The 20,282-nt window shown below is 32.8% G+C and overlaps 3 protein-coding genes and 2 long non-coding RNA genes across 8 annotated transcripts; 2 read left to right on the forward strand and 3 right to left on the reverse strand.

The window, feature by feature from the left end:
- Nucleotides 1-2,879: 2,879 nt before the first annotated feature.
- Nucleotides 2,880-4,598, reverse strand: LOC122396322 (peptidyl-prolyl cis-trans isomerase NIMA-interacting 1-like). The gene is made up of 3 exons (XM_043394614.1): nucleotides 4,290-4,598; nucleotides 3,561-3,773; nucleotides 2,880-3,453 (listed from the first exon to the last, which is right to left on the reverse strand). The coding sequence occupies exons 1-3, from the start codon at nucleotides 4,342-4,344 to the stop codon at nucleotides 3,233-3,235; spliced, it is 489 nt and encodes a 162-aa protein (XP_043250549.1). The 5' UTR covers nucleotides 4,345-4,598; the 3' UTR covers nucleotides 2,880-3,232.
- Nucleotides 4,599-4,813: 215 nt separating this feature from the next.
- Nucleotides 4,814-6,617, forward strand: LOC122396321 (DNA repair protein XRCC4-like). 2 transcript variants are annotated; one of them, XM_043394612.1, is made up of 3 exons: nucleotides 4,814-5,044; nucleotides 5,343-5,516; nucleotides 5,600-6,617. In XM_043394612.1, the coding sequence occupies exons 2-3, from the start codon at nucleotides 5,382-5,384 to the stop codon at nucleotides 6,374-6,376; spliced, it is 912 nt and encodes a 303-aa protein (XP_043250547.1). In that variant the 5' UTR covers nucleotides 4,814-5,044; nucleotides 5,343-5,381; the 3' UTR covers nucleotides 6,377-6,617. The 2 variants fall into 2 exon arrangements, with proteins under 2 accessions (XP_043250547.1, XP_043250548.1); XM_043394613.1 differs by lacking the exon at nucleotides 4,814-5,044 and having other exon boundaries at nucleotides 5,386-5,511.
- Nucleotides 6,610-8,065, reverse strand: LOC122396324. Of its 2 annotated transcripts, XR_006259030.1 has the most exons (5): nucleotides 7,716-8,065; nucleotides 7,570-7,639; nucleotides 7,450-7,493; nucleotides 7,202-7,325; nucleotides 6,610-7,093 (listed from the first exon to the last, which is right to left on the reverse strand). It is a non-coding gene; the product is annotated as an uncharacterized LOC122396324 (long non-coding RNA). The 2 variants fall into 2 exon arrangements; XR_006259029.1 differs by having other exon boundaries at nucleotides 7,570-8,065.
- A 396-nt stretch (nucleotides 8,066-8,461) lies between these two features.
- On the forward strand, nucleotides 8,462-12,107 carry LOC122396320 (etoposide-induced protein 2.4 homolog). Of its 2 annotated transcripts, none has more exons than XM_043394611.1 (7): nucleotides 8,462-8,492; nucleotides 9,643-9,718; nucleotides 10,022-10,200; nucleotides 10,270-10,525; nucleotides 10,609-10,952; nucleotides 11,024-11,098; nucleotides 11,181-12,107. In XM_043394611.1, exons 2-7 carry the CDS (start codon nucleotides 9,704-9,706, stop codon nucleotides 11,266-11,268), a joined length of 957 nt encoding a protein of 318 aa, XP_043250546.1. In that variant the 5' UTR covers nucleotides 8,462-8,492; nucleotides 9,643-9,703; the 3' UTR covers nucleotides 11,269-12,107. The 2 variants fall into 2 exon arrangements, with proteins under 2 accessions (XP_043250546.1, XP_043250545.1); XM_043394610.1 differs by lacking the exon at nucleotides 8,462-8,492 and adding an exon at nucleotides 9,337-9,568.
- Nucleotides 12,108-18,301: 6,194 nt separating this feature from the next.
- LOC122396214 lies at nucleotides 18,302-20,028 on the reverse strand. The gene is made up of 3 exons (XR_006259022.1): nucleotides 19,677-20,028; nucleotides 18,619-18,718; nucleotides 18,302-18,536 (listed from the first exon to the last, which is right to left on the reverse strand). It is a non-coding gene; the product is annotated as an uncharacterized LOC122396214 (long non-coding RNA).
- Nucleotides 20,029-20,282: the final 254 nt, after the last annotated feature.

Genomic DNA, 20,282 nt, shown 5'->3' on the forward strand with positions numbered 1-20,282 from the left:
TTACGCCTATAATGATTATTAAAACGACCTAGTGTTGGCGTAAGCTTGCATCAAATATAATAATAATTGATAATTTAATGAACATAAGATGTGGTCATCGGGTTGGACTTTTGTTTATATTTTGTTCCTCGCTTTCCATTTCGTTTAGTCAGATTCGACCTCTATTTCTTATCTCATAATAGAACTGGTTCATGGGTATTGATAACAGCCCCCATACTAACAATAACATTGTTGTTTCTTAACGCTCGGATCATTTATTGATATCTATGGGTTTACATGCTTGATTTGGAAAATAATCGTGTCACAAAATATTTAATTATCTCGGTACATAAATACGAGTGACATATTTTATAAAATAAGATGCACGCGGTGTGACCGAGCCAGAAAAAAAAGGCAACGTTACAGCTGATAATATCATCGATAGAGATAATTCGGGGTTTATCAAATCCCTACGGTCATAGATCGATATTATATGTATAGATGTAGTATCATAAAAGATTTTAATTATTTCTGTTATATCCATTCGATGCTATCCGTGTAATTTCACGGTTCAAACAATTTTTCAAAAATTCCTTGCATTTTTTTTTACACACCGCGCGATAAAATTTAACAACGACGCTTCGTAGAACAATGAATTTCATAAAGCAACCGATTATGTACGCCATTCATCGTACCGACCGATATTCATTTTGATTAAATTCGTCGATCACGTTTCAGAATTCCCTCTACTTTTTTATCTCCTTGGAAAATAAAAATTCAGTTCTTAACCTATCCTATCCAGTTCTTAAATAGGCGGGAAATAATAATTCCCGCGATCCCGTTCGTGTGCGAGATCATTCGAAACGCGCGTGCCACGAACGAGATATTGCAATCAATTTGTAGAAATAATTTGAGGAAAATGCAAGGTTAACACGCAGGCGGTTTATTAACTGCATCTTCGAAGCAATTTCCAAATCCGAACCGTAACCTTTTTTAACGCTCGTTTCTCTGTACGCTTCCGATGGCAACTGTTTTTATTTATAAGCTATACAGAAGGAAAGTGATCGAAAAAGAAAAGAACACGGTTCGGTCTTGTCACCTTTAAGCTGACCTACTGAACCACGATAATCGTTTATATTTAACGCCAGTACATCGTTGTGGATATGCAATGTCCTCTGGTACATTGCGACAATCATATTCCGACCCCTCGTGTAACCGAACATGCGCCCATAGTTCCGATTATATAATAATTTTAAATAAGTTTCGTGTGGGGTTCCCTAGCTGAGAGGGAAGTGATCGAATGACGGATTTCCTTCGTTTCTAGGACGTTATACATAAATAATAGATGATCTACAGCGCGTACAGTATATGCATTAACAAGTAATTTGGCATTGAATTAATTTACATTCGGATGTGTAAACGATGGTATCTATAACAATGGTCAACTTTGGTCACTTCTAACAACGGAACGGTAAACAAAATTGTACGAATCCGGTTCGTTTCGTCGATTTAGGATATAAGAAAAATTAACTGCATTCTGATATGTTTGTTGTGTATATTTCACTGTTTACCGCATGTTCTTTCGAGTACAGTATTTTATTAGTAGAATAATGCATTTATCGCGACTACCGCTGCGTAAAGAAAAATGGCAATTTAATCGCAGTTAATACTTTTAATAGAAAACATATTCAAAAGATATTCGCTTAACGATTATAAAATATAAAACTGCTAATAAACCAATATATTGATGTTGTTCGAACGTGCTATTTATAAATCGATATTATGCTTAATTTACAACACTTTTTTTCTCCATAAGGAATAAATTGTTTCGCAAATACATACATTTTGTTTAAATTATATTCTTTGTGAGCTAAATCGCAAGAAACATTTGTTACAATTATAACGTGTATCTTAATATAGTAAGTAGAACGTGTTGCACAAATGTTCACAGTCTCTAATACCATAATTTATAATTTCTCAGTATAGATAATAGACTAGAAAAATGGAAATTGTTTCAGTCGGTGATGATAGCTAGATGAATTTGTTTTGCATTGTTCTTCAAATAAAACGTACATTAAGATAAAAAAAAAAAACAAATTTAAACAAAAAAAGTACATAATAAAAATACGTTTACGTACTTTTATTGAACATCGCTACTAATCAGTTTTAAATAACCTTATTTTCTCTAATTATGCATTCATAGTTCCTAACAAACCTCGTACATATACTAATGCTGTTTTCTTAGATTTTAATGAAAAAATGACTTATAATAAGATCCGCATACGCCATGCATTTTTTGTATACAAGTTAACAGTAGCAAGAACAAATAAAAGTTGCATTTTATTCAACAATTATGTATTTTTGCTAGTTGAGATTAAAACACCTAAAATGAGTAGCAATTAAATATCCCAAACTATCTCCTTGTTCGCGTCTACAAAAGGAGTATTTTCATTAATAAAGTAGACCACAACAATAATGTTAAAACAGTTCGTTGAGCAACAACTTCACAAATACACATATGTATATACACATTTCATTAATGTTTCAACTCAATTGGACAAAACATTTAATTAAGAATGCATTTCATAATTTAGTTACTATTTCAATATTTTTTATTATTGCATTATAGAAATATCTAATGAAATTGAAACGTTATGCTATTTATTTAAACTTTTCGTGCATTGCTGGATTTACTTATTACGTTGGAGCAAGAAATAAAGGATTCTTACGATAAATTAAAATAATAAACGAAACTGAAAATTTAAATGCTTTTTCTCATAGATTTGTACATTTAAATAGAAACAATGGAAAAGGTTGTTAAAAATTATGCAAAGTTAATCTACCATTAAGGAATGTAAGGTCAGCAAATAACAATAGAGGACTCTGTTAAAAATGCGTGGATAATTTATCTGTTTTGTCTTGCATTACTCTTAGAAAGTGATTGTACTTTATATATGTGCAAATCCATTTTTTACCATACACAAAATTTTAATTATTAAACAATTTGCAACGTATCACTTCGGCTAGGACTGCTGGAAGACATAAATACATATATAATTTTATGTTAAATTATAAGAAAAAATCATGTTTTTTTACATACATATTGATCGCACACAAAAATCCTGTCATCGTATGAGTAACTGTACGTGATTTCTAATACGGGTATTAAAAGTTTCTATTTTTGTAAACATATATCAGCAAAACAAAGAATTTTTTTCAAAGGATTCAATACTTTATTTGAAATTAAGCTTCTTTATGCTGTTCGCTGGATAATATGAATACCACTATCTGTATGCACAGGTGAAGACAATTCACCGACTTTAAGGGCAAATGCTGCTTGTTCAAAAGGCTTTTGCATTGCACCTCGACTAAATGGTCCCAAGTCCCCGCCTCGTTTAGCCGAACTACAATCGCTATATTTTGAAGCAAGTTCGGCGAACGTTGCTTTTCCAGATACAATTTGTTCTCTGTAAGCTAAGTTCATAAACACAAGAACAATTAATTTATGAAAAATGACCAATGCACATAATGAAGTACGTTCTAATTAAATAATACTAATATATCAATAATCGATAACTTACATTTAATAAGTTCAAGAGCTTCTTCCTTAGATCTTGTAATATTTTCTTCTCGCCAAGAAGATGGCCGCCTAGAACTTGAATGTTTTACCAATAAATGAGAACATTGGACTTCTTCGGGACCATCTCCTTTATTATTTCCAGATGGGTCGGCAGGTTTGTCTGGCCTATCCCACTGACTTTCCTTAGTATAAATATTTAAATAATAGTGCTGTCCTATAAAAAACATATTTAATAATACGAGTATTTCAAATTTCTGTTTATAATATATTTCTAGACTCTATACATTACGATTCTATTAAAAATATTAAACTTACATTTGAACATCAATAAAATATACACTATCATGAGACAGTTTGGGATACGAAAGAAAGTTTAAGAAAAGAAAATTACCAAAATAATGACTATAACGTAATAATTTCCCTCTAAATTTCTAAAATGATTTAAATTTTGACAATAAAACGAAACCTCGTTAAGTTGCACAAATTACTGTCAAATATCAGCGAAACAAAGTACATAATGACCAAAATGTTACGATTTCGTTGTAATTGCATTTATAATAACATTTTAAGTAGCATAATATTAGTTATACGAAAAAATGCCGGCCCACACTATTGACTGCACGGCGCAAAGATGTGACTTGTAAGATAAAGTAATTACAATTATAAAAAATAGTTACGTCAAAATGTATTTCTATGCTATTTATCAATTATTAAATACAAATTATCATACCGGTAGACCTGCTTAAACGCTTTTCCCAACCCGCTGGAAGCTCTTCGTCCGCCATTGTTATCCAATATTTTTCTACTCTTGACTCACGTCAAACACATCGAACACGTTTTCACAGTATCTAGTTATATACTAATATTAATCCTTTCAGGTTAAGCAACGTTAACGACGATAATAATATCACTAATATTTTTACAGTAGTTACTCTCTAGAGGAACTAGATGAAAATTTTCACTGAACGTAGCTTAAAGACTAGTTTTCACGTGGCAGTACAAGCCACGACAATTTTTGCCATCATTTTTCCACAGCAGTAATAGCAATAGCCTTTCCAGCCTTTTTCACATACAGTTCAATGTCATGACATTTATTTGGTTGATTTTCAATCTTCAATGATATTCTTCACATGTACAGTTCAAGACACTTGTCTAGTTATTTTAGTTACTTTTCAATCCTCAATGATCTTCACTCCATACATTTTATAAATATAAATCAATTGTCGTAGTTGTATTTATAAATATGCACGGGAAAGAAGCGTATGGAGAACCAAAAAAATACAGAGCTACAATCTTAGTTTCATGACACTTATACAATAATATATGTTTCTGATTATCTATTAAAATGTTATTCACTTTGAGTTTCGTTTCTATTTAGTCGACATTGTTACGAGACTTCAAAACTACCTTCACGCACTAGCGTAACTTAACCTAATACCACATCCACGATATGCACCTACTCCATTTTAAATACTCTACTCAAATGTAAACATTTAAATTCCTTCGTTAATAAAATTGTAAATATACTCAAGACGAAAATAGAATCGAGCATGCCTACAATATTCATGTTTACTCGTTTTTTTACGTACTTGTGATTCTACGTTTGTACTTCGCATACGTACTTACTTTAGTCTGACATTTGCTCGATCGAAAATGAAAGCACAACGCACAATTGATTACAGAGTTATCAAAGAATGTTAATCACGAATTATAATCTATTATTAAAATTTATACAAATTTATTTATTTAAATATAATGCAAGAATAATACCGAATTTTTTTAGGTTAAACCATTAAATTCGTTTTAACCTAAAATTTTGACAATGAGAAAAATAAGTACGTGCGAAATATTGAACGAAATTGATAAAAAGTACTTTAGACTTTATGTCGAATGGCTTGATTTGTCACACTTTAAAGTAATATTGTTTGAACCATCAATGCCACCGCTAATTGGTGAGGTTTGTACGAAATTTATTTTGACAAACTTATATTTTTAGTAATTTATGAACCTTTTTTTAACAAGAACAATTTGGCATTGTAGATGAATATCAATGACATAAATTACTTTTGCGACGAATTATCTAAATCGACCGACGAATATCTTCAGGAGGTAGAGAGTATACTTTGTGGCAAGGACAAAGATATTCAATTTTTTATTCAAAACACAGCACTAGAATGGAAGAAAAAAATATGGACTCGTGGAAAAATTAAGTTGCGTTCCGATTTAAATGTTGACATTATTTCGAAACATTTTCAACGATCGTTAAAATTTTATCAAAGTGTACAAGAAAAATTGACTCTGTCGGAAAAAGAAAATGAAAATTTAATAGACATAAAAAATAAATTATGTTCGGATATAGAACAAATGATAAAAGTTAAAACTAATATAGAGCAAAATCTTTATAAAAGATTCGTGTTGATTTTGAATTCAAAAAAAAAGAAAATAAGAGAATTAGAAAATGCAATAAAAACAAAACAAGGTGCAAAAGATTCAATTTTCGATGTACGCACGGATGAGAGCGCAGAATCGGACACAGAAGATAGTAAAATAAATAAGGACACGATATATACCAAAGATCAAAAAGAAAAGACTATCAATAATAGGAATGCAAAAGTTAAAAAATCAAATTCTCTTGGAAATACAGATTGCATAGTCGATGACGAAATAAGTCATATAACGTCTACCTCTAAAAATCTGACAACTAAAAAAAATGAAAACACGAACGAACAGCAAACCTGTGTTTTTGGAACCAGAACCTCAAGAAATTGGAGTTTTATTGAAAATGACTCGGAGGAAGAGTTATTTTCGCAAGAGTAGAAAATTATACATAAATTTGAAATGTTAGAAAACTTATTACTTATATTTTGTAAGTAGACGAGTGATTTAATTTTTATCTATGGAAATGATCTATTAGTTAAAGTATGTTTACTTAATGAAATGTATATAAAATGAATTGTACCATGAAAATGACTAATTTCTAATTTTTAAGTAAAGTAATTTACTTTAGGAATTCACAATTTTTATTTTTGGTTCGACGATATAACATATATTCAAATAAATGGAACAGAGAATATATGTATACTGCTTATTAACAACACTTAATTGTCTTTTTTTTTTTTTAATACATTTATAGTATATGTATATTTAACTTTCATTGTCATCTATGGGACATGTTTCAAAAAATTTGGCAAATCGTGTTTTTGAAAAAGAGAGATAATAATACAGCAAAAGGTGAAGATATAAAAGAAGAATGCTGACTCTACTTATGTTCTCTAAGGTTGTTCCGTTCAATATGTTTCTTTTTCTTGACAATTCAGTCATGAATTTTGAGTGTAATTTCTTCTTATCCGAATCACCAAATATTTTCTACTGCGCAATAGTTACAAATAGCATTGTTACTTACGTGCACAGAACGTTATTGATATTCTTCGTCGGTACAAATTGTTATTACATTGTTCTACTACATAATAATTCTTACTTTGATATTAAATGCTCTTCCGGTGTTTGACAATTTTGGCAAATCAGTTATATTTTCTGTAGCAGAAAGAATTGTAGTAAATTTCTTCGTCGACCAAAATAAATATCAAATGCTAATAGAATCGATAAATATATTAATTAAAAAATAACAATGTCAAGGCTTACTTAAGGTATAACACCTTAATTTTGTACCGTTTCTTGGTATTATTAATTTTTTGAATCTCACTGGCGTGTATTGTGTTTGTGGAAAATTTCTGATGCCAATTCCTATTGGGTGATCAAGGTCTTGCTATTGTTTCCAAAAACAAATATAACGATTGTACTATCTACATGAAACTCACAACATAACCGAAAATTGTATCTTTTTAAATATTTTGATGCTATAAAAAGCACATTTATATTCTTATTCTTACTTTGTTTCTCATGTTTTCTATGTCTATTAAATTTCCATTGAATTCTAAAATCATAATTACAGGGACAAGAATAAATTCAAGAATAAACACAAGCTTTCCATTCGATAAAATTTCAATTACCTTTCAATGGACAACAGAATTGTTTACGACATTTTCTTTTTGCCGGTGCTACGTCTGTAATATCTGAACCCTTCAAATTACGAATTTAATATGTTAATGAATTCGAAAAGTTTAATCGAAAGACCCAATATGACAATACAATTTACCAATTTAACGTGAGGTACACAAACGCAACCTTTACCGCCACGTAATCGTACCTTAGAATTTGCTTCGATAGGAATAATGAAAATAATCAAAATACTAGATTATTAAACTTATACGTCTGTTCGATAGAATTGCATATTAATGAAACTACACGAGTTTTGTTCATAATTAAACGACATTTAGCGAAGAAAAATTCAATGAAATAAAACAGGCATGTAAATATAGTTTGAGGTTGAATTATACTTCGCTTTGTACAATCCACAGCAAGATTATCGCGCGATTTATAAACTCCGCTTTTTAAAACTGTTCTCGTGCATTGTTGAATGTCTTGTAGTTTACGAACCATGAAGTATTAATAAATTCATATAATGACTATAGAGAAGTAAAAATGATTGATATATCAACGTTGATCATCCTTTTTACTTATCTTTTGTTTCTACGTTTTGATTTCAACGATATTAAGCTCTTATTACATACATGAGACTCTTACGACGAGATTTTATATGGCAGCCATTCGTCGGCAATTCGATGACGCAGACTATAGCGACATTCTGGGAATTCTTTCTAGATGGAGCTCTTATTTTTAGTAGTTGGTAAGAAAGCACTATCAGATGTGTGGGAATAACGAGACTAAGGAAATTAAAATGTCTTTGTTCAACGATAACAATAATTTCGACATCCTGTGCAAACTCGAATAGGACTAGGACCTTCTTCCTCTGCGGAACTAAACAATATGGCGACACGCTGGGACAATTTCTCAACTCTGCCACGCCATCTATGTTAGTAGCGGTAAACTCTGGTCACCACCGATGAAATTTAAATATTTTTTTAATTATATTCTTCGAATTTGTGAAATGAATTTACATATAAAATTATTAATACACATTGTTATTAAAATAGTATTTCATACAATAAAAATTATTCTTCTAATTAACTATATATTTGATAAAGTTGCTCATTATACATTACTTTAAGAATATTTAAAATATATACATATATGAATATATACTATAAATATATCGCCTGTATTTGATATAGAAACTTCTTCTATAAAATTGTAATTTATATATATATATATATATATATATATATGTATTATTTAATATACATATATAAACTGGTATAAACCACAAACTCGAGGATTGTAATTAAAACAATGTTCATTAAATCAAACTTATCGTGACGCAGACGAACTATACACACAAACATTAGTATTATTTAATATTTACTTATAGAGATATATTTTCTATTATTATTTTTGCCAATTTAACGAGCACGATTTATTGCGTATTATTTTTTTTCCACGACAGTAACGATAACACGAGATTATAAATTACGTAAATTTTAAATATAACGAGACTTGACTTCGTGTATCCTCTATTAATTTATTATCGCGGATTGTATTCGTGAATTAAGTAAAGAATATAACTAAATATATACGCACACACTTTCAAATATACCGTGTAAATTAACAAGTGCGTAAATAGTATAATACAATAAATTCTGATCCTCAGTTTATAATTTCATGCGATTTAACTACCAATGAATGATAGATTAAATGAAATCATTGTTATTTGCTGGTGACCTTTGCATGTATTAACATAGTACCGACCTTTGCCCTGTAATGAAAAGCAATCGGTCGATATATTTTTGCAAAAATGGTTTTTCGTTAGTTTTATGAAACGTTGGATTAATAGTTCCGTTGATTTAAGTAGCTGGCAACACATATTATATACTTTTAAAAGATTTTTATCGGTTTCGTTTCATTACCAATTGATAGTATATTCCACATTCAAAGTGTCGCAAAATTTAGTGTTTCGTCATTGTAAACACTTTTCTTATATTGGCTTTCTTGGTAATGCATTTCAGTGCTTTTGTATCTGTTGTGACATTGACAGCTATGTTACCCCAAATATGTTTTTTTGGCAGATCTTTTAATCTATGTGGAGCATAGATTAATTATATTCTATTGGGAACATCGTTAGGAAATATGGATAGCACGGCAGTGAGTAATGGATTTCATTTCCAATGAAAAAAACAACGGTTTCCCTAACCTTATGCGACACATTAATTTATCATATTGTATTATTTTCTATTTTTCCGTGTTTATACGTAAATTTTCATTCGTACCTAATATATATATATTTTTTCACAAAAATTTTTATTATATAAATATCAACGCTACTTTACACATTTATGTAAATATTATTGAATATCGTTCGTAGAAAAATAAATTGATCCACCGAAAATTTAAACAGCCATGCCTTTATGTAATAATGTACTCATATATGTCGTATTATAATTTTAGGGAATAATACGTTCCATATATTGGGGATTTGTAGACAGCTTAAGGGGAGCTATCGTCTTATTTTATATGGACAAACGTATAAATGAAAAATTACACAAACAATCTCCTTCTAAATTAGAAATTTATGGAAAAGATACCGTAGTCGTGCATAATACCACAAGGCATTACAATGAATTAAGGTAAGAAGAGAAACAAACTTTTGAAACTTTGATATTACGCGAATTATGAAATTTCTAATGCATTTTCAGAAAATCAAAAGTGTTAAAAAGAACGGTTCAGTGTTGCGCGTTAAACGGCGGTGTATTTTGGGCGAGTATATCTATCTTTGAATGCGGTCTGCTTCCATTTCTCAAGTACTTATTGACCATTATATTTGGCCACTCGCCGGGCATGGGAATGACCGTTTGGTCCTGGACAAAACCATTTTTATCATTGACATTTGGCACCGTATGGGTGCTACCATTATTTCTACTCAGTAGGGTAGTTAACTGTTTATGGTTTCAGGTACGAGTTATTTCCTATAAACCTTTGGTTATTAGCTGTAAAAGGGATCGATGTCAAATCTTATATATTTATTAATCGTGTAGGACATTGCGGACAGTGCTTATAGATATAGACAAGGAAGGCCGTTACTTTTGTCTAGTATGAGCAAACTGGTAGCGGATACACTTTTCAGCATAGTGGTTCAAGTGTTATTTTTGGGTCAAGGAATGTTGGTATCCAGGATTCCCATACCTCTTGTAGGCGACATCCTAGCTCTTGTACATATGTGCCTCTTATATGCTCTCTATGCTTTTGAATACAAGTGGTTCAATATGGGTTGGGAGTTGCATAAACGATTAAGCTTCATCGAAACTAATTGGCCGTATTTTGTGGGTTTTGGTCTGCCCTTAGCGGTACTTACCCAACTACCCAATTCGTATGTAATAAGGTAATCGATTATATTTCATTTAATCGTTGTTCCATGAAAAGAATTTGTACAACTAAAAATTGGTATTTCAGTGGCTGTGTATTTTCTATATTATTCCCAGTATTTATTGTAAGTGGAAACGAAGCGGAACCGGTGACCGGTGTATGGTACATATTTTTACTTTACATACGAATTGTGTGTAATTTGGATAAGCGATCTAACTATATAACGTTTACTATGTTGTTTCAGTGATTATCCGCTAAACCTGTTTTCGCCAGTAATTGCTATTGCAAATACGCTTTTCAATAAAACAATCGGACCAGTGAATAGACGGTGACAATGCAAAATATAATCTGCAAACACATTTGGAATAATGAATGTAGTAATAAACTATTTTTCAGGTTTTTACATATTTTTTTATTTTTCATTAGTCGTATAGTTGGTTCATTCTCTTGCATAATAAGATCATTGAGAATATAATTTTTATTTTATGTATGACTGCAAACGAAGTTTAAGACATAATTCGTATGTCATAAATTGTTGTAAATATAGGTACATTCACGAATTGCAAATACGAATACAAAAGTAGTAAATTATTACATTAACAAAAATGCATAGAAAGTCCACAGATTTGTTAACATTTATGAAATAAGTATACATGTTCCTTGCTGTATTATATTGTACCAGATCAAAATTCAAAATTTTATACATTTCTATTGATCATTACATTGTACAGAATTGATATGCATAAATATACAATTTAAAATTATTGTTGAATAGAAGTTTGCACAGTTTTATTAAAATGAACGTAAGGACAAAAAAAAAAAAATATGTCCAGCTATTTCTATTACCGTATAAATACACGTAAACGGTAATATAGATAAGATGCAAAAAGGAATGCGAGTAACTATATCGTTTTAACGCATATATATTTTATATGTATTTACTAAACTTGACGAATGTACTTGAAAATTTTGTTGCGAGAGAATTTATTATCCTGTTTTATAGTTTTGAAGTGTCAAATTTTATTTAACTGCAACTAGTCAATTTTAAGACTCTTGAATTGTAACTTTTTGATGACAATGTTTATTAAAAAAAGTTTACGATTACAAAGAAAGTCAATATATTTAATTATATTATTCACGCGATAGCAAAGATTGTATAAAATAACAAAATATAAACCACGTACTCGTACTAAACTAATTTTTAAGCAATATTTCTTTAAAGTATATGATTTTGTGCTAATTAATGTAATTAAATTTTTAATATGCCGATTACGTATGTACTTGTAAGATTATGTCTTTAAAATAATTATTATTTTATTGATTATTCTAATTGTATTTGTACAGTGAATCCTTGAAAGGGGTTATTGCAAAAATAATATCGATATTAAACATTTTTATGAACCATTATATCAGAGCTATTCTTTTTTACATAGTTCCCTATAGTTCCCTATACGAGTACCTTGCTGTTTATTGACCAAAAATAATTGTAATTGATCCCTGCAATCAAAAATAATTTTTCCAAAATGATTTGAAATTTTTTAATAACTTTTTAATGAAACTTCAATCAAGAAATTGATATTCTTGACTTTCGTCTTATTTTGCCCTCTAGAATTTTTCATAATTTTTCCCAGGTGTGGTCGAGCACCCTGTTGTATAATTATGGAAATACTTGGTAGTTTATTGTTGCAGTGTAATTTCTTAACAATTCTGTGCAATATAAATTGTTACGTACAATACCGTTTCGTCGTGTTATTAAAGCCTTTATGTAAATCCGTATCTTCAAAACCGATCAATAATGGATCGATAAAAGTCTTCATAACTGTTAATCGGACTAAAGATCGGGAGAATAATGAGCAGTTTTCCTTGGCAATGGCTTTTCTCGGATCGACAATGAACAAAACAGCCTTGACATTAATATTCCAGATCCTTTAGCAGCATTAAACCATCAATGCAATAATGTTACCCTACCATAACACTAACGTAACACACGTTACGGAACGAGGATTTCTAGATTTAGATAAACTTTTATTGATTTCCATATGGATTAACAAGGATTCTGTTTTCGCGTTACAGCACGTTCTCATCCTCCCTATTTTTATTCCAATTACAGTTATATGGGATATTGTTTCTCCTAAAAACGCGTCTGAAGTTTCTAAAACGCGTTGAAAACTTATTCGAACCTTTATCAGGTATATTTTGTTTATTTGTACGAATCGAAGTAAAGTAATAATGATCATTCGTCGTGAAAATGCTATATTTTTTATAATTCATAAGATAATAATATGCAAAATAAATTTCTTTTAAAAGCCGTATTGTTTCTCCGTAGTCGTTAATTTTTATAGTTGGTCGTGTGTTATGTGTCACGTGTCGAGCTGCTTATACAAATAGTCACAGTGAATTAAAATGTCAAGGGAAACGGAATTATCATAAATATTAAACTTGTTAAATTGAATGAATAAATCGAGGCCGTTTTCATTTTTTACCAAAAATTTCATTTTCACTAGGTTCACCCGCCGATACATTTCACTTTAACTTATTTTAAAGAAACTTTATTTGTTCACTCATTTATTTGTATGATATTTGCATATAAAACTGTAGAAGTTATATTATATATTTGCATTGAAAGATCAAGGTACTTTGATACTGCAAATTACAATAAAAACAAATTTCATAGCTACTAATCCTGGCCCCCCGTTTTACACGATTTTAAAGTATTTCTTTTCATCCGAATCGTTTGTTTCAATATTCTGTGTTCTTACGAACGAACTAACAGAGACCTTTTTCACGGCTTTCGAGAAAAAAAACGTCAAAGACGATGCACGTCAAATAGGATAATCGTTAAATGACGATCCTTGACCTCGTGTCACTTGCTACTTCTCTATTTCTGAGAAACGTTGTATGCATAATTATGTCATCCGGTTCTGAGCGATTCGATATTTTTAGACAACCTAATACAATATTCTGCCTCTTAAGACTCAAAACCGTTTCAGAACCCCAAATACATACATATAAGAGGTGAATAATAAAAGAACTTTAATCAAAACCAATATAGCCGGAAATTTCGAATAAAAAATTCTAATAGGAGATTCTAGAGGCCAAAATGAGACGAAAATCAAGAATACAAATTAATTGATGGAGGCTTCGTTAAAAAGTTATTAACGTTCAAAGTTCCACCCGTACTGAATTTTTTTCTCGAAAATACGCAAGATTTCGGGGGTATGTCTAATCACCAAAAATGATTGTAATTGAACCCCGGAACAGAAAATAATTTTTTTAGAACGATTTTAAAAATTTTTTTTTCGCCGAAAAATTTAGGCACCTACCCCCCTGTCGATTTTTCTTAAGAATTCGTTTTTCATTTTTAATTAATTTGTTTGACGCTGTACGGAAAAGTTGTCTAATACTTTTTTGTAGGTACCCATGAGCTCTACTTCAGAAAAAAGTTTCATTGAAATATATTCACTATTGTAGGAGTTATGGTCGTTTGAAGTTTGAACCACTTTTATCAGGTTTTTGTCATCTTAGGAGATTAAGGAATAACGTTTCGAATATTTTTACAATTTCTACATATTCCTCTTCAAATTGCGCGTAGTTTGCTTTTTTAAACATTAAAATCGTCCAATCCGTTCAGAAGTTATGACGTTTTAAAGATTCGCATGAAATTTCAGAGAAGCATTTCTGGCCTCAGGTTAGATTTTCGGTAAGGAATTTTTTTCTCGAAAATGCGCAGGATTTCGGGGGTGTGTCTATTCACCAAAAATGATTATAATCGATCCCCGCAACCGAAAATAATTTTTCCAGAACGATTTGAAATGTTTCAATTTTGTCGAAAAATTTCGCACCTACTCGAATTTTTTTCTCGAAAGTAGGTAGGATTTCGAGGGTATGTCTAATAACCAAAAATTATTGTAATTGACCCCTGTAATCAAAAATAATTTTTCCAGAACGATTTGAAATTTTTTAATTTAGTCTAAAAATTTCAGTACCGCTAGGTGTACGATTTTAAGTAACAGTCGCTGTAAATATTTGTTAATGGAAGATCTTCGTAACAGTATCGATCAGAACTTTTCTATAACGGTTCGAAAGAATTGTCCTTGGACATCTTTGAAACGGGGGAAGGCAGAAAACCGATGGAACGAGATCGATTTGTCCGAACGTTATAGATCGGCGGACGCGTGATCGGTACCGGGCCCGCCGCTGCATCTATTGATATTTCATTTCTCTTTGTTTGCAGTCGGTGCGCGAAAAATAGGACAAAAGTTGAACGCGATTATCGTCCATGAGTTCTCTCTCTATATCGGGGCAGAAAACGCTTTCACAGGCAAGGACGGCAAAGACAATTACGAAAACCGCATCTGCATGGACCCGTTGGTCGCTGATGACGGTCTTTCCGAAGAAACGCAAATCAACTCGTGATCCATCAGAACTATAAATAGTAAACGAACCCATATTGTCTGCTCGATAAACGAAATGCGAAACACTGCGTCGTCGACCGGCGGCCGTTACCTGCCTTTTTCACCATTTTATAGTTCGAGCCTCTAATGGCGCAATTATTCGTCGAAGAAAGTCAGACCTTCATTTACAAACACTTCGAAGAAAAATACGATACCGAATTAGACGCAACTTTGTGCTCGACTATTTCATACACCAGAAACTCGATATTTATTCGTCCTCTGGATAAGACGATTTTAACGATTATCCAGAGATGATATATTTTAACACAACTACAGTAATCCCCCTACAACACGGTACTCTTATAACGCGTTTTCATGTCCCTCGTATAACACGTGTTTTCCCCCATGTAACGCGGGGATTTCCCACGTTATATTTCTGCACTGTGAAATTTATAATGATTTGTATAGTTCGTAATCAATTTCGCGTTCGCTGTTTTTTAGTTACATATGTAGAAGTTTTTTATTTAAAATGTTCTTAGTTTGATTTTAATAAAAACGATAAAATTTTTAACGAGAAAAGTTAAACGTGAATCGTTTGTACATAACGCGTTATACTATAACGCGGAACCAATCTACCGTGTTATGGGGGGGGATTACTGTACATTGGTCAATAGCAAACATCTAAAACACAATGGCGGACTAACTATTTTTCATCTGCCATCCATGCTGAAGAAGGGATGAAATCTGCCCTTGGGAGGGGGGAGCAATGAAATGTGTTTGCTCCAAAATCTCACAATCTATTAGAAATACGCTGTTGTGACATACATACTTTATGCAAAATAGTATTTTTATCTAAAACGTTCATGTTTCCAAAATGGAACCTCGAAGATACATGGCGACGAACGAGACCTTCGATAACATAAAGCTCATTAACATTTTCATAGACGAACCACGTGTTATTCGAGAATTACATCATTCCAACGGGTTCAGTAAACTCTCTCTTAGCCCAAATCTCCGGCATGCCTCGTTGTGTCTTTGAATCGGGCCACGATCGACCAACAACTATTCCGTTCGCCTGCTTCTATTTTTCCAAATAAACGATAGCTGTAATTAAAAAAAGCATCGATATCTTCTTTAATAGTCCTTTCTAAATTTGAACGGGACATTGAGATAAAAGTTGCGTCCTTGTTCCACTATCCATCGACCGATACTCCGATCGAATAACATTTTAAACGACCTAATTAAGCAACAAGCAGGCAAAAGTCAAATACTTCTTATTTTCAAGAATATTCGGGACGTTAATTATTAAGAAACACGCCTTTAATGAAATGTTTAGGATATTGTAATGACAACGAGTGGAATCTTCTTTCAAGATAATTAAATTTTTCCTAAGGTTGGCCGAACACCCTGTGTATAGGTAGATTGGAAGGTGGGATTGCATATAAAACTTGATATTTCTATTTCTATCTGTAATTTTTAGGGATTTCTCGCAAGCCCTCGCTGTTCGAGCTCATCTAGACTCGCCCACTGGAAGACGTATTTAATTATTTTGTGGGAAACTGTAGATTGTATTTTTTAAACAACATCCGTAAGGATTTTGCGCAACGGCAACCAGGACAATGCAAACTAGTTGCTTACAAAATACTACGAGGCTGGTGAATCCGGTTTCATTAACGAAAGATCGTGACTAACGAGTGGATCGGATAAGTTCTGATTTTATTTAGAGTCATGCCAGCGATATCGTTCCCTCTAATAAATAACAGCGATCGAACAACGGGGAAACAAGCTATCACGGCAAAACTAACGACACGCTATTATTATTTATCGTCGAGAAAGTTCAATTGGCATTCGAAGCATTTAACGTCGCTGGAAAGATTCGAGTTCCAACCATTTTCACTTTCCGGACTATATAAACAAGCAAAGTGCAATCGAGGACAATTTATGGAATCGACGAAACTTTACGCTCGACTTCGAATATTTACATTTTGTCCGATGTTCCAGGATCTTGCAATGAATGCAATTAGAAATCTCTGTCCGCCATTGAAATGATGAAATGATAGCGATTCAAGGAAAAATATAAATTAGCGTTACAAATATACTTCATTTAGATTCTGCATATCCATCGTCTATCATGCGTGTTTACAGCTTCAAATACACGATGTGGTAATGATTTATACAAATCACAAATGTACAGGATGTCCAATAAGTTTTCATACTTCGCGAATACATTCTGTTGCAAAAATGAGACGAAGAAGTTGGAAAATTATCACCAAGTAGCTCGAACGTCTATCGTTCCAAGCAAATCGTTGTTTAAGTTGGTTACAAATAACGCAAGAGCAGTGTCCGGAACATCGAACAGTTTTTTTCATTTTCATTTCAAATAAAACTTCCCCGAGCCTATTACGGATCAACAATGAAGATTTCATTTTTCCTCCGATCTTTTAGCTAAAATATGTAATAGAATTGCGCGCGTAAAACAATAAACATTGTCTCTCGAAACAATGATGTGAATTATTATGCATCTCGATAGCACGATTCCGCCTCAGTACGCTAATTACGGAAGTCGTCGCTCGAATTGTACGTTTCCTTTGCACGGGAGATCCCTAAAACGTCTTGTTTAAATGTTGTTTCCATCTTGTCTTGTTATCAAGCTTCGATGATCAATGTATTAATAGAAAGAGACGGTTAAATTATCCACATTTGTCCGCGTTAAAGTTTTCCTTTTGGGATCAAAAGAGGCCAAAGAAACTATCAAAGAGGGTTACAAGGCTTTTGGTAACAAAAAATTATCTGAATTTCAATCGCTCGGAGGAATCCTTTCGCTCGCGGTAGAAAAATGTTTCGAAAATTCCTTTGAGCAACCATGGTGACTATGTAGGGGTAAGCGTGGGTCAGAGATGACCCGGAATAGCGACTCACAATAAGATACGATAAATAATTAATTACCGGTGCTATCGTTGAATATTCCTTGAATTAAAGAGGTGTTCGTCATTGGGAATGATAAACGAGCGAATCGATGTAACAAGTTGGCAAATACCTTTACTGGTTCGTCTCAATCGGCGCTAGCGAAAGGCTTAAGGTCACGTGGCTTACGAAATACAAGAAAGCATTTGTTTTCGCCCCTCGTACCGTTAAATGTCGCGGTACTTCATTCGGATCAAGTACGTCCAGCCAGCAGGACATTTTTGCGTAGGCACACGACGACCCTACAGTATGTATATGCCTTTTAATGGACATTCGGCACAACGCCGAATCACATCGGATAAATAAATTTTCCACTCCACTTACCATAAATTACTGTCCTTCGTCGCGACTCTTTGCTTTTCTTTACACAGCCGATCTTTAATTTCTCGCTTTCTTCCTTTCTCTCGCGTCCTTATCGTACAACCTGCGGCAAAAAATTTTCTATCAAAACTACGTACTTGTTTCTTTATAAATTTACAGTAACGAATACTTTGATCCGGGACTTGTGTCGAACAAATGAAACAAGTTACTAGCTGTCGTACGTCGTCCGAGCCGAGTGAAAAGATTTATCGACCCTGAATTAGATCGATTAGAAAATTCTTCTTTCGACGCACACGCGTCTACGAGAAAGCGTAATTGCAGAAATTGAAGAGCGTCGGTAATGGAGCCGGCGACATAATGATTTGGGGTCCCGAGGAGTCACGATCATAGTACTTTCAGCAAGGACAAACACGAGCACGATATAATTAAAGTTTGAAATATTCTGCAAGAAATTTCTTCCTGGAAGATTAATAGTTTTGTACTTCTTGGAAGACAAATTTAGCAGCAAGGATGCGACCAACAAGTACTTTCGTTTGCTAAGGATACCTTGACGCTTTTCAAGTTTTTTTTTTGTTAAGAATAGCTTCCTAGTTTGCTCGTCGGAGCGCGTTGAAATTAATTTTTAAAGGAATGAAGCTAACCGAACGACAGGTACGCATAAATATTAATACGAGCGTGTAATTCTTCGCGTGCCCATAGCCGTTATGTAACGCCCTATCGAATTATATTTCCATTTTAATTCACCAGATATATATTCGATGTAAATTTGCAAACTTTATGCTTGTATTATTAACGGTTTCGATTCCCTCGTATGTTGACTTTACGCTTTTAACAGAATTTACATCGATACTTTTTTCCCCCCGAAGCGCGAACATCGAAGCTTCCCCCGAAAATACATTATGAAAAGCAAATTTTTTTACAAACTTCGCCACGATAATTCCTTTCGATCGTCTTTGATCAGCGTATCGGCTCGAACGTTGAATGTTCGAAATGCTTTTTTTGTTACGTAACGAACGAAACACTTTGGATTTGAAATTTTACGGACGAATAACGAGCGTTACCTGACGTAATGAACCAAATATTCTTAACGCGGTGAGCGTTTCTCGAGGAAGATAAAACGAGAAGACTCGATATCACGGCTCCGAGCGACAACGTTCGAATTTCAGAAGGGAACGTCGTCTGTTTTGCGGCTCATTGCTTCTTCATGACCTTGAAGATGCACCTCGTTGTTAACTTTCACCGTGGTAATCGAAGATACCGAGGCAAACAAGATGGCAGTCAATGTCAGCTGCAGCTCCTAGTTCGGTCCAACTATGTTTCCCATCTGCAATGGAAAATACAAGCAATGTAAATGTGAAACATAAACAAACGTAAACATAAAAATACCGAGGCAAACAAGATGGCAGTCAATGTCAGCCGCAGCTCCTAGTTCGGTCCAGCTATGTTTCCTATCTGCAATGGAAAATTAATAAAGTATCGTTTACAAAACGAACAAACGAGCAGTAGATTATCCTTTTAGATAGCTAGGCAGTGTACATGCAAAATGAAAATAAACTATACGTTCTTGCCCTGTTTTCATTACCGGGGATGAGAGACAGTTTGCGAAAGACGTACTCGTCACACGTGATGCGTTAAATTGATCGTTGTAATATTCTTTTTGATGGACG

The sequence above is a fragment of the Colletes gigas genome, unplaced genomic scaffold, assembly GCF_013123115.1.
Source record: "Colletes gigas isolate AHSC1104 unplaced genomic scaffold, ASM1312311v1 Colletes_gigas_Sc00007, whole genome shotgun sequence".
Taxonomy (NCBI): Eukaryota; Metazoa; Arthropoda; class Insecta; order Hymenoptera; family Colletidae; genus Colletes; species Colletes gigas.

Excerpts from the sequence above, each read along its gene's own strand:
- LOC122396320 (XM_043394611.1), top strand. Across the intron at positions 10,201-10,269 it reads AGGCATTACAATGAATTAAG|AAAATCAAAAGTGTTAAAAA; the intron begins GTAAGAAGAGAA and ends ATGCATTTTCAG. Across the intron at positions 10,526-10,608 it reads TTAACTGTTTATGGTTTCAG|GACATTGCGGACAGTGCTTA; the intron begins GTACGAGTTATT and ends TTAATCGTGTAG.
- LOC122396321 (XM_043394612.1), top strand. The coding sequence starts at position 5,382 with ATGAGAAAAATAAGTACGTGCGAAATATTGAACGAAATTGATAAAAAG. Across the intron at positions 5,517-5,599 it reads TGCCACCGCTAATTGGTGAG|ATGAATATCAATGACATAAA; the intron begins GTTTGTACGAAA and ends TTGGCATTGTAG.
- LOC122396322 (XM_043394614.1), bottom strand. The coding sequence starts at position 4,344 with ATGGCGGACGAAGAGCTTCCAGCGGGTTGGGAAAAGCGTTTAAGCAGG. Across the intron at positions 3,774-4,289 it reads GCGTTTAAGCAGGTCTACCG|GACAGCACTATTATTTAAAT; the intron begins GTATGATAATTT and ends TGTTTTTTATAG. Across the intron at positions 3,454-3,560 it reads AGCTCTTGAACTTATTAAAT|CTTACAGAGAACAAATTGTA; the intron begins GTAAGTTATCGA and ends TTATGAACTTAG.